The following is a 16763-nucleotide window of genomic DNA, read 5'->3' on the forward strand; positions in this document are numbered from 1 at the left end:
TTTTGAGTGTTTGCCAAAATTGAAGCACTTTATTTTTCACTCCTTTCCACTGGCATGTTGATTTTTCTCTGTCAAAATAAATCCTGAAGTAGTAAGGCATTCAACATTACCTTCAGAAAACATATTGTTACTAATTGGAATATCCAGATAAGAATGATATTTAAACCTTTCACTTCTAGACATCTCCAAGCTGAGTGGAAGTTTAATAAATAATAAAACCAAAAAAAAAACCAACATTCCCTATTCCTCCTCTAAAAATAAATCCAGTATCTGTAATAATTCTGTATTATGTAATGGTCTCAAATAGATTCTAAAAATCACACAACTACATACCATTATGATGTCTACTGAGACACATGATGGTAGAGATGACAGAAGAAAAAGAAAAATTAAAAACTATTACAATTAATTGCATTAAACAGATAAAAGTATACATCCATAACATGTTTTGCTTATAGATCAAGCTAGAGCTAAACTATGATCTGTCCTACATATAGTCGAGTAAAGTGGAAAAAGGATGTAAGATGTTTTCTTACCTCATTGTCTTGGCTATCTCTACAGTGACTAGTAATCAAAACAAATTTAGTCATAGACACAGCATACCAATAAACTGACTTTGTGAAGAGTTTGGAGGTAAAGCCATTATTGAGATAATTGAAATTTCAGCAGTAGGAATTACACAGATGTTTGGATGTTGTGTAGGAGGCCACATTCCTGATGAGTGGTAAACTGACAGTTAAAAGATTTCTGTAAAACATGTAAATATAACTGGCTTCTGGTCACTACTGGTGTACTCAGACTAGTCATACAGTAAATTAAAAGCAATGTTCATGTGTTTTCCATCTCTTCTATTAAAATGTGCTGATATGGACTATTTTCATTCAAAGTGTCCCCAGGTTGCCACATGTAACTGTGAGAAGGGGGAAAGAGGCCTTCCCGGCCCTGCTGTAAGTAGCTGCCATTTCTCAAAAAACTGATACACAGTACAAATCAAGATTTGTTTTGTTGTTGGAATTTCTTTAGGAAATTATTTGAACCCAAATCCTGAGACAACAAAATTTTAAGGTTCAATACCTAGTCCTCCATAGCTACGTTGCATGGAAATGTCACACTAGTGGGAAACGCACAGAGAGACCTGAGAATGCCATGAGACACTCCCTCTGAAAAAAGAACACTTATGTGGTGAGGCTCTGCTTTTACCCACAGCAGTTTAAAAGGCAGGAAGGAGCAACTTTCCTGTGTGGAACAATAATTCACCTGTTACGATCGGACAACCAGACCAAGTGAATCTCACTAGGCTAAAAATCAAACATTAATATCTGAAAAGCTCTCTGAAAGCAAGAGAGAGAGCAAACAGCTGAAGCATTACAAACAATTGAGAGAACAGACTCATAAAGAGGGTAAAATAGACTGAACTTCTTTCAGAATAGTCCTACAACTAGAAGCCCTAAGCAAATCTCGGGGATTGCTTCATACAAGGTTTGGTGATCTAAACCCTGGTGACTGCAGGGTTTATGTTTCAAAAAGAACTCTGGGAGTTGAATGGTCTGATACTATAACCCTAACGTTGAACTAAAGCATCAGAGTACCTTATGGTCCTTGCTCACAGTGAAGTGTCAGTGTCAGAGTTTGAAACAGAACTGTAGAGATCTGCCCATTCTCATCCTTTTGACCTGAACATCCTGTACATATATAAACGGAAATACACACCAGCTTTCTCCTGCACAGTACAGCACACTTTAATTGAAAATGTAGTCTCTCATGCAAACAGTAGTTTTGTTTTGGTTGTTATTCAATGTCTTTACCTGGAGACTCCAAGTACCTCTTAAAACAAAAGCATACACCACAAAGGGTTCAAAAGAAGACAAAACAACCACTTGGCAAGCTGGGTAGCTATGAAAACATCTGATCACCTCTCTTCTTCAGAGGAGGCCTCAACAGGTCTTTGTTTACAACAAAGACAAAGAGAAAAATAGCTGCCTATTGAGTTGGTCCTGCTGCTCCCAAAAATTTAATTTCAAGGTTACAGTAAATGCAATTTTAAAAAATAAATCTATAGGAGGCAAATATCGTAAATATTAAAAAAAAAAAAACAAAAAAACAAACAACTAAAAACCAAAACAAAACACAAAAGTGTATATTTTGTAAAATAAAATTATTTGGCTAACATAAAAGAATTTTATTTTGTGTTTTCAGGGTAAAAAGGGTCGCACTGGGGATGATGGAGCTCCAGGCCTGAAAGGAGCAAAGGTGAAGTGATTTTTCAGATTTAGGAGACAGATTTGGTACTTCATTAATATGGAAAGACTATTCTAATAGTACCCATGTACTTTCCACCTGTGAATTTCTTAAACTTCATCTACTCCCTTTTGCTGTAGTAAAGACCAAGATTCTTTACATATTAAAATCTTACATCTAACGTATAAAAACATCAGAGTACAAAATGAAAGAACTGGTATGCTTCCTATATTGCATTGAGATATCTACTCAGATAATCGGGACAATACTATCTTATCCTGATTTTGCTGGTCTTGATGTTGGATTATTCATAGGGGGAGCCAGGTCTTAATGGAATCCCAGGACGAGATGGAATAGAGGTAAAAAAAGACTTTTTTTCCCCTTCTTCTCCAGTGAGCAACGTTCCTTCAAGGCAAAACACCATTTTACCACTTTTTTTTTTTTTTTTTAATTATAATAGCAAATTTCGATTCTTGTTTACCAGCTAATGATTCATTAGCAGTCCAAGAACTGAAAACATTATCATTGCTTAAAGAAAGGGAATAATTCCTTCCTATGAGTGATCTAGAAAATACTCTCTAATAACACATAGTCCCTCCAAAAAAGTGTGAAAAGCTCTGATATGATAATCTAAGACCGTTACAGAAATTGACACTCTGCCTGCATCTTTATGAGTCAGGGTAAATTTTTCATTTAGCAAATAAAGGATCCAGTGTGTAATGGCAATGAAAAAGCTGAGTGAAATACATACAGGATGCAACTGTAGGACCAGCCTCTTAGTGCTTAACTTTGAATTCATTCACATATAAATCACTCTACTTTATATTTTCTTATTTATTCAGTACATCCTTTTTAATTAGTGACTTTTTTCTGGCTTTCTTATTTTAGCATGTTTCTCACTAAGATGGAAATATGAACTCTAGCTGATCTACTTTTACTTCATCAAAGTCCCAGTCTAAAATGACACTTTCGTAAGATTTGTTCATACATACAACAGCATCTATCGTGACCAGTAGGTGCTGTATTTAGAGACATATTGCCATGTTTATCAGAGATCACCTTTTCTACCTAGTTGTTCATTATAAACTGAAATGCTGCTTTTCTAGAGAGAGTAGATTGTTAACCGTGAATATGCACATTCTTACATTTGGGTTATTTATCCTCACAACCTGCTTTGTTTTTTTATTTTCCCAGGGGAAATCTGGATATAAAGGAGAGAAGGTACTAATTTTAGTCACAACTTCTGCTTACATATAGATATTTGATGTTATCATTATTTATTATGTATAGTGCCATATTTTTTATAAATACTAGTAATGAACAAGAACATCATCTAGCCAGCTGCTGCACAAGCTCTAATAGAAGATGCATCCCTTCCTCAATGAACTTAACAGCACAATTGCTATTTTATGTAATGAATAGAATAACCTTTAGGTTTTCAACTAAAACACCCAAAGAAAAAGGATGATACGTTCAATATACCTCATAAATATTTACTCCTGTTCCTTTCTAGGGTGAAAGAGGTGAATGTGGAATCCCAGGGATAAAAGGAGACAGAGTAAGTAGTCACAAAGTTGTTAGGCTTTCAGGAAACAAAGTTAAAATACAGAAAAACTGAACAATTCCCTGAATAATAACCATGGTGATAGATTTAAGACAAGTATTAATTCCAAGGGTGAGAGAAATTAACAACTGACAGTTTTAAAAAATGAAGTGAGCAAGGATAGCATTTGCAGTAACTTTTTCAGTTTTTTCTCATCCGATTCCTCTTGAGACCCAAGCCTAAGCCTGTTTACTACAGTGGAAAAATTCCACTTGACTTCAACAGAGACAGAAGGCTTGAAGTAGCAATCAAAGGGAATGAGAGGTGAATATGAAATCAAGGTTTATTGGAGGAATCTGAAGTACTGTGTCCAGTTCTGGGCTCCCCAGTTCAAGAAGTACAGGCAACTGCTGCAGAGGGTACAGCAGAGGGCTACAAAGATGATTAGGGGCCTGGAGCACCTCCCTTACGAGGACAGACTGAGGGACTTGGGTCTTTTCAGTCTAGAGAAGAGAAGGCTGAGGGGGGATCTGATCAATGCTTATAAATACTTAAAGGGTGGGTGTCAAGAAGACAGGGCTGGTCTTTTTTCAGTGGTGCCCAGGGATAGGACAAGAGGAAATGGCCACAAACTTGAATATAAGAAGTTCCACCTAAAAATGATGAGGAACTTCTTTCCCTTGAGGGTGGCAGAGCCCTGGAATAGGCTGCCCAGGGAGGTGGTGGAGTCTCCTTCTCTGGAGACATTCAAAACCCACCTGGACATGTTCCTGTGCAACCTGCTCTAGGTGGACCTGCTTTGGCAGGGGGGTTGGACTAGATGATCTCTGGAGGTCCCTTCCAACCCCATGTGATTCTGTGATTCTGTTTCTAACGCCAGCCTTCAAGAGTTGGTATAGAATTGCTGTGAATAATTTAAATGAAACAAACAGAGTTTAATCTGGATTACTTAATCCAGGTCCTTAATAATTAACTCTGTTCATTCTTACTCTGTATTCTGATACTTGCTGGCTGTTGAACTTCTCTTTATTTTTTATTTTAATGTAAAGATATCTAAATAACATACCTTAGTAAAAAGTTATCTAAAAGTGTTTTTGACCAAATCTAAATACACATAAAAGTAGCCTTTTTTTCACTTGCCTTTCAGGGTCCTGAAGGTCCAGTAGGCCCCAGAGGAACAAGAGGGCTACAGGTAAAAGAAAAAAAAAAAAAGAAAAAATTACAAAAACAACAATACCTTGTTCTCTGGCATTCAAAACTCTGAAATAATATACCACAACCGTCATGGAAACTTTGAGTCACTGAGTTCAAGGCATCCAAAATCTATCTTCTTAAACAGCAAAATTAATGAGAATTTGGAGGAGCAGTCTAGACAAATAAATCATCATTATAATTCATTCAGTCTCAAAGATCACAGCAAATACAGTTCCATAAAAACCAAAATCACTTATTTTCCATTCAGTGTCTTAACTATTTTATTATCTCACAGAAGTACATGGAAACACTTTAGTCTCTTTTCATCCCAGTATTCTTGAACTGAAGGTGAAGAAGCTTAGGAAGAAACATCATAGATGTTTCAGTAAATCTGGACTATAGATTACCTTTAATTGTACTCAAATAAAGGGAGAGCCAAATTCTCTCCTCCAATTACCAGACCCAGCTCCAACTGAGTTGTACATGTATGCATCGGAAAGCAAAACTTGCATTCTAGAATGTTTGTAACATATTTTCTTGCAGACTATAGCAAATCAGACATTGTTTTTCAAGCTACCATTGTTCTGAAAGCTTGAAAAATCTCATTAAAACCACTCCTGTTTTAATAGGGTCCACAAGGACAATCTGGAGATCAAGGGCCTGAAGGCCTGCAAGGATCAAAGGCAAGAACTGCACTATTTCTTCTCTTTCTTAATGTTAAAAGGTATTAATACAGCCTCACAACAATAATGCTTTTATCCTTATACACCATACCCTTCTTGTAGGGGATGCAGTTTAATGTGACATTGCTAGTAAATCATATACTCTTTGTATTCTACAGGGTTCCTAAGATCTTAATTTACTCTTTGTATTGGATTCAGGTCAAAATCACACTCCAGTCTTTTCTCACAGTTAAAATATAGCAGCATCACAGAATATTACTTAGCAGCAGTGTTGCAATGCTTTTCTTCAGTTTTCATTTAAAACTATTTCTTTTTCCTAAGTGCCAAGCAGGAATTCTGTTTGGGATCTCAAAAGAAATCTTCTCTTGAAAATGTAATTCTCAAGAAGAATTCTATAGTTCAGAATGAGTAGTCCCACTGTTTACTGATGCTCAGCTGAAGTTATCTGAAAGTCACAAGGATGAGCACAGTTCAGGCCGCAGTCTTGCAATGGGCCCTCTGCAAGTGGGCCAATCACCCAGTGCTTCACTGCAAGATCCACTCTCCTCTGTAAACATAATATATTTTTGGTTTGTTTGTTTGAAAAATGTATGATTTACATTTATTAAATCCTTAAGTTTTGCTGGGTTTATTTCTCTGTAAATTCCAGGTGTACCAATGGAGATTATTTCATTCTGTGGTTCTGTGATGACTAGATTTCTTTATCATAGTGGTTTAATGGAAGATTCAAATATCACCGGCTATTAGAGACAATTATGAGAACTGTTTTAACTTCATTAAGAGAGACCACAGTTACACTTTGCTTCTCAAAAAACCCTTAAACTGAGTAATTCAGCCAAGGCTAATGGTTTTTTCAGCTACTGAAATGCATATTGTTGTGGAGAAAAACTTGAAAATAAGTTTATAAAGGACATTTTGATGTCTCTCTTGATATCTCCTTTTTTACCATATTGTACCATATTTAGAGCACCTGCTAGACAACAGTGAGGCATAGAGCAGTTGGGTGTCAAAACTCTCATATGCTACATGAAACAAAACATTTTTCCTTTTGCTTAATCTGGGATGACTTAGTACAGGAAATACCAACACTCTTAATAAAGGAAATTCTGAAGCAACAAAAGGGTGAACAGATGAAGTACTGTGTAAGACAGTTCCAATGGGCTGAAATTCAGGATATACAAAAAATGAAGTTACAAACTGAGTTAAACTGATTTCCCTAGACACCAATTTATAAGCAGAATTGTTTCTTTTTTCATTCTTTGAAAAGGGTGAAAGGGGTCTCCCTGGGCCACCTGGTTTGCCTGGAGAGACTGGAATAGGACTGCCAGGCCCAAAGGTACAAGCATCTCTCATCTTCTATATTACATAAATTATAGGATAAGAACAAAGACTGAGACAGCTGAGATAATATACTTGCTGGTACATGAGAAACTTCCAGCCCCGAAATGCTGCTTTTATAGTACTGGAAAGGTATTTTGTACGTTGATCAAAACTGTTTCGAAAAAAAAAAAAAAAAGTACATTTTAAGTATGTACTTTAAAGGATTTTTTAACAGTAGTTCTTACGCTTGTCATAACTCAATCCAAGTAGTGTATGGCTGAGTGAAAATGCATATATAGTCTAAAACAAAAATTATCCTGTGAAAAACAGGCTTGTTGCTTTGGATGACTGGCATAAAGAAAACAGAAACACTATGATAGAAATATTGACTTCTTGGAAAAGGAAATAAGCGATACATAATGTATCAGGCATATGATGAGAATAACTAACCATTTAGATTCTGCCTTCTCTCAAATGCAGAACTGAGGCTGTCCCCTAATGCTATGAAACTGCACCAGTTCAATCTCTGTTGGGCCTTGCATGCTGTTTGACTCTGAGGACACTCAGATTTTCTCTACCATTCCTGTATTCTCCTACATCAAGTATTTCAAGCACAGAATGTCTGATGAGTTGCTATATGCTGCACACATACAAATACCTAAATCAGGCATTTTCAAAATACATCTTTGTTTGAAGGGTGACACCGGCTTGACAGGAAGACCAGGCCCTGTTGGCCCACCCGGAGTTGGTGAGCCAGGACTTACGGTATGTCTATTTTTCATTTGGTAAGAGGAAAGCAGGACAGAAAGGAAAAATTCTCAGTGCTTCCCTGTTAAAAGGGATATATGCGTGTTAAATGATACCACCTTTCTTTCTTCCACTAGTTCTCACTCTCATACATACGACATTGTCTGACTTTCATTTCCCCCAATAAACTGGAAATGTTTCCAATTCCTTAACTTTTCTAATTATCTTAATCACCAAAACAGCTATGAAAAAATAACACCTTATGCAAAACCACACAAATATTTAAATAAATCTGTCCCCTGATCGATTCAAATCCAGATGTGGTAACTTTGAAGTTGACTGCTTTTCAGTGCCATTAGAACATCAACATCAGCATGGCTTTGAGGGAGAGACTCCCTTTCAACCACTGTAACATTAAAAACAGTCATACCTAAACAACCTCAGTGAAGACATTCAGATTGCCTAAGTGGTCCCAGGCAACAATTTGACTAGCATTGCCTTTACTGGAGATAACAGAGGGAGAAACACAAAAAAAATCTGACTTTCAGAATTTATAGTAGGTTTGGCACAGAAGTCTCTTCCTTCTTTTCCTTCCCTTCCTCCTCCTGATAGCCATAAACTCAACCTCTTTGTGGTAATTCAGAAAATCAGTATGCCAATTTTATAGTTGCTTTTTTTCAAAGTGTCATACTGCACCTTTTACTGAGCTATTTACAATACAGCAGACTCAAATTCATTTCTCATCACCTGGATGAAAGACCCCTAGTGCAACTATGAGGGAAATTCTGTGCAGTTTTTTCACAAGTAGCTTTTCCCCGTTGACAAGGAAAGATTTGCAATAATCATTGCAATAATCATTTGCAAAAAAAAGAGGTGCTCCCACAAAAAACAGGAAGATGGTTTGGTAACTGAACTGACTCATCTCAAACCTGCCTGAAAATACACTACTGGAGAGGAGTGAGTTCTTATTGAAGAGCCCAAAGAAAAGAGCATTACTAATAAGGCCAGGGGTAACAGTCAGTCAAAGTGGGTCAGTAATGCTTCCTGAGTCTCTTCAATAACAGCACTGAGAAAAAAGCCACTTTGTGGGGGAAGAGGTGCCTGTGATGTACATCTTTGTTACCCACAACAGCCGTACTGGTATAACAAGAGATTCTGATTTAAAAAAATATACTAAAGGTGTTTTTTAAGTTTACTTTAAAGCATATTTGCTTCAAAAGAGTTTTCTTTTTATGGCTGAACGCAGTGTAATTGTCTTTACCTATGAACTAGGCATTATTCTAAAGCTCTATGCAGAAGAAGCAGAAGCATATTTAGGCTACTCACCGCTACATCCACCAGCATTCTGTGATTGTGTAATCTCAAGGAATACATCTGAGGAAAAAAAAAAAAAGATGCGGGAAAACACTGTAAAGCAGGCTCAATATGCACAGGTTTTGAACTTGCATTTAGTGAAAGGTTTTAGTTGTCTTACTTGCCCCTTGTGCTCCTATCAGATCTGCTTTCAAAAAGAGAAGGGCATGCTGTTATTCCCTTCACCAATTACAGTCAAATCTCTCTACAGCTCCTTCTTCTTCAGTATTACTCTGTATGATCTTTAATCTGGTTCTCCCTGTCTCTCATGATTATATTGATACATTAATAAGTATTAGTAACAATTTGTAAACCAAACTAAAGTTTAGGGAGTGAAGATTTCAAAAGTATAAGGAACAGGAATTTTAGCCACATAACATGTGATTCATAAGTAACAAGAAAAGTGAAACTGCCTGCCTTGTTATTGCTGCAGGCCAGAATACTCATCATTTATTCACTGTGAATATCATATTACTGTATTATTTTTAACAGGTTATAACTACACCAACAATTAAAGACATGTTTAAAACCAACAATGACATAGAACATGCTGCTGTTGATTTGAGTGATTAATACATATTCTAGGCCATTTTAAACTTGTGTTAACAGGGGCCTCAAGGACCACAAGGTGTTCAAGGAGAAAGAGGTTCACCAGGAGAAGGGCTTCCAGGAGCAAAGGTAAAGCAGCTGAAAGGTTTTAAGACCTGAGTAGCACCATTAAATGAGTGCAGGCCAAAACAAGTCCATAGCAGACATGGGAATCTGAAAAAGTAGCTTGTAAATTAATAATAACATTCAACATCAATTAACCCAATATATTTTCATAGAATTCAGTTGGTCCAAACGTGACTTCTTGGTACAGCTAACCTTTGGGGCCTGTAAAGCTGATATTTAATCCACCTTGATTTGTGGGATCTAAGCCTGGAAAGAATTCCAGATATAATTTAAACCAGCCTCAAGCATCTAACTTTAAATATTGTAAGTGATTCCTAGATGAAAAATGTAGCCTTTTGTTGTTGCTTTTTTCTAAATCTTTATATATAGAGATCTTTGCTGTCACTGAAGAGAGGCTTCTAAGCTTCTTAAATACCTCAGCCATTAGCTTATACATTTTAGCAGAAATCTGAATTCAGTTTGTGGGAAAAGGAAGCTGCTGTTACTAATTTTCAGATCCAGTGGAAGTAATGACAGCAGTAGTTGCACCTGCACGGATGGACTCACTAGACCCACTGCAAGCTCCTTTTGCTGCCCGCTGCAAACCAAGTCCCAGACCAAGTTGTCATTTGACCTTTGGTTACTGTAACAAAGTGACACAGCTTGTACATGAGCTAAATAAATAACTAAATGGTTCACTCATTTTTATGCATGCACCAAGGCAATTTGGGGAAAACAATACAAAATTGTTTCACAGGTGCAGGCCCCAACTGTTCCTTTACTAAAAATGTTAGGATTTTTGCTTAGCACAAGGCTGTAGTCAGGGAGGTTTAAATTTGACTGCTGCTAGCAACATAGTATCTTCAGACATCCAGTATATATTTTATGATGAATTATATAAATTATCTAACGTCATTGTTGATGGCTTGTATTTCCTTAGCAGATCTCATGCATGAAAACAAACAAAAAAGCAATTTGAAGAAAATGCATTTAGAAAACACTCCATTGACACTGAAATACCAATTTGTGTGGGAAGAAACACTACAACTAATAAGGAAAGCACAGCACTAATGCACAGTGGGAACAACTACAGAAGAATGTGTAATGTAACCAAAACTATTGAGGAATTAAGACAGGCAGAATAAAATAATCAAAATGGAATTATGCCAGCTTTATTGGAACCCTTGATTCTATAAAAAATTTACTACTTTTTACTGCCAAGTCTGACCTGGAGCTAAGCATGTATCAACAGAGTCTATTCATATCTCTAATCCTATTTATGGCTGCCAAGTATGTCAGCTCTCTGGTTTTAAACACATTTTAAACAGGTGATTTGCTAATCTGAAGCAAATTTCACAGTTGCTTTCCTCAGAACATTTTTACTACAAGCTCACAGTTCAGTAAAAAGGAAAATGAAGGCAGGTGTTCCTAAAGCATCAGGAGTAAAGTATGTTATTTTAAACAGAAATCCCCATAATGTTTTTCAGTCAAAGTTAAAGTGATGGAATTCGTTACGAGGGAGAGAAAAGACCTGTCTGCGGCGTAACTTCATTGCCTTGGGTGATTCTGTGACAATTTACACAAGCTAACGATCTGTCTCCACATGTTTTAACAGAAGAACAAGAAAGCACAATATTTCTGTCCTTAATAGTAACCTGCATTTTCCCCAAGATCCCTGTTTTGTAAATAAATATTTAGAAAGACAATGACATTTACAAATAGACTTCTACAACAATACAGTTTGGCCTGGTATTTATTCTGGCAAAATTCTTAGTGAGAGCCAGATCCTCATTGGCACACTTAAGTGAGATGAGATTAACCCATGAAACAAATATGCAGAATTCAGCTTTCAGTTAGTCTCATTCATTAAATTAATTGTGGTTTTGCTATTGATTTGAAGGGAAGCACAACAGGACCTTAAGCAATTGAAGTGGGCAGAAAGATAAAAAGAAGCTTGTTCAGCTCCTTCATCAGCAGTTTCAAATTGTGAGCAAGCTCATTTGAAAAGACCTCTTTGGTATCCTGGAAAACAGATCCAGGAGCTACCTTCTGGTTCTTCTCATTTTGGTTTTCATGATGACAGAGCAAACAGTGTCTCTACTTACTTTAGAGAGAACAGCTGCATGTTTCCACAGTTAACAACATATTACTTTTTCATGTAGGGAGACCGTGGTTTTGACGGACCAAAAGGCCCTCGTGGACTTCCAGGCATCAGCATTAAAGGTGAAAAGGTGAGCAGTAAATACACCAGGGGATTAACAAAGTGCCAATAAATCTACATAATACAAGGTTGATACTCACTACAAAAGGTGTAATGAGGCAAGGAACCCACACTAAGCCCTGGATAATCAGGTATTTTGTAGAAAGATTTATGCCCAATAAAGTCTCCCAACCTATTTTAACATCTCTTCATATTAAAATAGGAAATGTTACAAAAAGCATCTAATTCTGTGGGAAAGTTAAGGTTTAGAAAGGGAAAAAGAGACTAGCAGTTGTTTGCCATTGAACCAGCAGAGAATAAATACATATATGAAAGACAAAAGGTCAGACCCCCAGCTTCACTGACTTCAGGAGAGGGTAAGTCAACACATACTAGCACGAGAGCTGCCCCAGATAGTTTCTGTATCTTTACACAACTAAGCAATTTTACTTTCTTTGCCAGGGTGAATTCGGTTCTCCTGGTTTACCTGGGCTAATTGGATTACCTGGAATTGGAATTCAAGGAGAGAAGGTGCATTTTCACTTCCCCCTCATCCCACACTTAAATGTGTAGTAACAGAGAGTATTTTATTTTTATTAATTACTTAACTAATCTTTTCAGGGAGTGGAGGGCCCAAAAGGACCACCCGGCTCTAGAGGGCTACCAGGACAGGGACTACCTGGACCAAAGGTTAGGGAATTTTCTGAAGTAAAAGCTACTGTGCTCTTTTTACTGTTATGTTTCCTGATTAAGAAATGGTCTGTCTCTATCCTTCTGCTTGTTAAAGTGCTGAACACCAATCTAAGTATTGACACAGCTCCAGGAAATTATTTTCTTTATTAATATTATTAGTTTGTACAGCAGATCCTACTCCACAAAACGCCTTGATAAACCAATGCCATAGCTATCTATTTAGGTTTTGGCTTGGCTCACCATAGAACCTTTGAGGTACTACGTATCAGACAGTGAACTGCACTTTGTCTGATACACTTCCATAGAAAGGGTTGTCTGCCTTGAACTTGCCATTTCATCGTCACAGGTGCAGGTGCAGCACAGCAATTCCAAAAAGTAGTTGCACTTAATACAGAACACCACCAAAATTTCAATATCCTGTTTTACTCTAACTGTACTCTTTCCATTCCAGAAAAATACATTCCTACCCTACAGATTGGCTGCCTTCCTTGTTAATTCTGCTGCCTGTTGTCTCACCTGACTTTGTGTATTTACTGTATCTAGCAGTTAAGAATCATCCAAGGTATAATGAAGACTACCTTTCCTGAAGGAAAACTGTCTGAATAATTTTGCCTTGACTGATTCACAAAATACAAAACTGTTAATGAAACGCATCACACTTGAAGTGTTTGGAATGGAGATTTAAATTGATTTTCTGAAAGAGGTGATAAAGTTCTGAATCTATTAAAGGGTAGTATAAAAGAACTAGGGGTGTAAGTGGGTCAAGGTCCATGCCAGGTAAAGTATTTTGCAGCATCAGAGATCACCTCTTACATTTTAAGTGATTGTGCAGGGATGTGCTTTACTACTGGTAAAAAGAAAGAGAAGGGTGAATTGTCTGTGGGTGTCAGATAGGCTCCTGAAATATAAGCTACTTTGGCAGGAAACATTTACAGGGAAATATAATTATAGATTTACAGCATTAATCATTTCCACACACAACTTTTTGGTGACAGCTGCAGATCCCAGATCTTTGTGACTAAGGGTTTAATACATCATACTAAAGACAATATCACACTAATCTTTCTTTAAATATAAGCAACCAAGAATATGATTTTATATTTTCCCATGATATTGCTGTCAAAAAATAATTTCTATTTAAGGGTGAACAAGGATTGCCAGGAGAGACTGGAGTGCCAGGAGAAAGAGGTATTGGAGAACCTGGTTCTAAGGTACATTGTTAATAGAGGAATAATTTAATTTATCTATTTATTTGGATTTGAAATTTGTGTTTACTGAGTATCCTCTCTGTAGGCACTCAAAAATAGGTTTAGAAATAAAATTTAGGTTCTTAGTCATTACAATTTTTAACACAGACTTTCAATAACCTCTAGAAATGGGAACATTTCAAATACACCAGTACTGTACAAAAGTAGTAAGATTTATTGTGACTGAAAATTTCCATATGCCCAGCCCATGCTCAAGTCAGTGTTGCATACAGGTCATCTACAGCTCTGTCCAGAAAACCATCCAGAACATTAAACAGTTGCGAGAACTTGCAGTCCCCAGTGTAAGCTAAGCTGTAGCCAGAACTGGTGAAAAAAAAGCACTGAAAAGTGGTTATTGCACTGGTCCTTCCCTTTTTACACAAGATAGGATGTAAACAGAGCGGCAGCTACACCCTCATACCTTCATACAAAAAACAAGCTGTGCTACTAGACAGAAAGCACACTTGCTTAGAGGAATGGAAGCTGTAACCAGATTATCTCAGTGCTAAAGGGACCAAGATACTAACCAGTCCCTATGTCATTAACAGCCAGATTAACATAAAATATGGGAATAGATGAAAAAGTTGGTTTTTGATGAGTAGAAAGGCATGGAGCTGTCCTGGTTTTGCTCTGGCTTGTTAGGGATTGGAGACAGCAGTTGAAAAAGGCAAGAAACTGTCCAATTTCTTTTTTTAAATTCACAAAATATGGTAATGCTGAGTGAATCCATTTGACCTCAGGTGATCTCATTTCATCTAAAACCAGGTCAGGCTCTTGAACCTGGACTGATGACAATTCCACCGCCATTAATAGATTTGCACTGATATTCACCAGCAAGATGTCAATCATCATGTCACAGTCAGCCCTATCTGATGCTTACTTTAAATGCTGCCACTTAATGAAATTATGGCATATTTTTTAAGAATAAGTTGGAGCGTTAATAGCTAATAATATTAATTGCATAGGTAAAATGCACAGTTCAAACAATCATACGGTAGGATAGTTCCAGATACATGAGAGTTGTCTTTATAAAAAAACTGCAAGATTTGGGTTCATATGCAAAACTGTTTGCTCTAAATATATATACAGTTTAGTAAACTTTTAAAAATAGATTTCCTTGATTCAGAGAAAGAATAGTACACCAAGTCTGCATTTAATAGAAGGACTTACTTTTTATTGATGTCAGGGTGAGCCAGGCCCTTCAGGACTCGCAGGTCTGCCTGGTCTCCCAGGAGAAGATGGAGCCCCTGGACAAAAGGTTGGTTATCTCTCTCTGCAGTCTACCTGCTTCCCTCCGAGCTTTCCTACTGTTCTCTCTGTGCTGAAACCTAGAACAGAAAGTGTTCATGGACACTCAAGCGGAACGTTTCAAGGGGAAAAGTAGCACATTTTTCACTGAAAAAAAGATCTTTCAAACATACTTTTTTAGGGAAAACTTTTTTTTTTAGTTGGGGGGGTTGTCTTATCTTGTTTACATTTGTTGGCTCTTTTTAATCCACCAAATGACCTGCAACTCAAAAGGGAAACCACTAAAATGGCTACAGGCAAACTTTTGTAGCCTCTCGATCATGGTATTTTCCTAGAATCAAAAACCCCATATATTTAAAGATTATATACTCAGAGTGTTCAGCCATCACTAAGGAAACACACTACGTCATGCATTCTACCAAGTTTTACAATTTCTGAATATGGGAAGAAAATCCTGGGCCCGTTGATGTTAGTGGGAGTTTTGCAATTGACTCTATGATATCAATGAGCTTGTTCAAGTGGATATAGAGTTATCTTGCACCATGTCTATGCAGTACTCTGAAATGCTGCTTTGATTTTTCTATTCCAGGGTGAACCAGGATTACCTGGTCTTAGAGGTCCTGAAGGTGCTCCAGGGATTGGAATACAGGGGGAAAAGGTGAGAATTTCTTACGAAAGGTGTCATTCAAAATTATAATGTTCTAGGAATAGGTTTTTCAAAGCTTTCTCTTTTTTGTTCTATTGTAAGTAATGAAAAAATATACCTCAAGGAATAGGTTAAAAAGTGCTTCTAATAGTGTTTAACTACAGAGTTTATTTCAGCCTCAGCCTAAACCAACAACTTTTTAAATAGCAAAGTTAATTAAAGACAACCCAGGAAATCTTCTTCATAATTATTTTTTTTTTAAATAACAGCACACAGTGGCTCACAATTTCCAGTACCTGTGGTAGTATCTGGTCTAAGAAGTTCACAAAGAGCTAATTGGGAATCCTACTTCTCTTAGTAGAAATAACTGGATCAATCTTTTAGATTCTGGCTCTTGTACTGGTCTTCTGTACTGATTCACAGGTGGAGAAGTAATTCTGTTTTCCCATATCAGCAATTGTATCCTCTGAAATAAAGGCACTGGAAAATGCTGGAATAGTTGTCCAAGACATTGGACAAGACATACAGAGATTAAGTGTCACAATAGAAGAGAAATAAAGATATTAACTAAGTATCACAATTGAGAGAAGCTGGAAGGACTAAAAAACAGCGTAGAAAGGAAAATCAAGACATCCACCTGTTTTCAGATTACTTTGCTAGGGAATACATGCAGGTAACATGATGCAGCAATAAAATTAATTACTGTGTTAGAACTTTTTCAGAATTATTCTGGACTTATAGCTGTTTCATTTTTGTTATAATTATTAGAGCCTAATAATATGCTTAAGTAGCAGTTATCCCTTTACCAACTTTATACCATCTATTTTGAGCTCTTTCTGAGGAGAAGTATACGCTGAGGGCATCATCATCAACTGATTGGTCCTATTTGCCTTTGAATTAAAAAAAGTACCTTCAAGTGCATTATCTTTTCCTGTTTTGATTATTTCTCTTAGTATCTTTTTTATGTAATTACTTAACTTGATTTTTCAGCTGCAAG

The 16763-nt window shown here is 36.8% G+C and overlaps 1 protein-coding gene across 1 annotated transcript in view; it reads left to right on the plus strand.

Moving 5' to 3' along the window:
• LOC141463374 (uncharacterized) overlaps window positions 1-16763 on the plus strand; it is a 35588-nt gene that overhangs the window by 3744 nt on the left and 15081 nt on the right. Inside the window, exons 4-19 of the mRNA XM_074145729.1 lie at window positions 888-947; window positions 2197-2250; window positions 2553-2597; window positions 3433-3459; window positions 3752-3796; window positions 4929-4973; window positions 5605-5658; window positions 6926-6994; window positions 7675-7743; window positions 9688-9756; window positions 11895-11963; window positions 12395-12463; window positions 12554-12622; window positions 13768-13836; window positions 15059-15130; window positions 15710-15778. Of these exons, the coding sequence (XP_074001830.1) occupies window positions 888-947; window positions 2197-2250; window positions 2553-2597; window positions 3433-3459; window positions 3752-3796; window positions 4929-4973; window positions 5605-5658; window positions 6926-6994; window positions 7675-7743; window positions 9688-9756; window positions 11895-11963; window positions 12395-12463; window positions 12554-12622; window positions 13768-13836; window positions 15059-15130; window positions 15710-15778 (954 nt within the window). The remainder of the gene's footprint in view (window positions 1-887; window positions 948-2196; window positions 2251-2552; window positions 2598-3432; window positions 3460-3751; window positions 3797-4928; window positions 4974-5604; window positions 5659-6925; window positions 6995-7674; window positions 7744-9687; window positions 9757-11894; window positions 11964-12394; window positions 12464-12553; window positions 12623-13767; window positions 13837-15058; window positions 15131-15709; window positions 15779-16763) is intronic.

This window comes from Numenius arquata, chromosome 3, assembly GCF_964106895.1.
Source record: "Numenius arquata chromosome 3, bNumArq3.hap1.1, whole genome shotgun sequence".
Lineage (NCBI taxonomy): Eukaryota > Metazoa > Chordata > Aves > Charadriiformes > Scolopacidae > Numenius > Numenius arquata.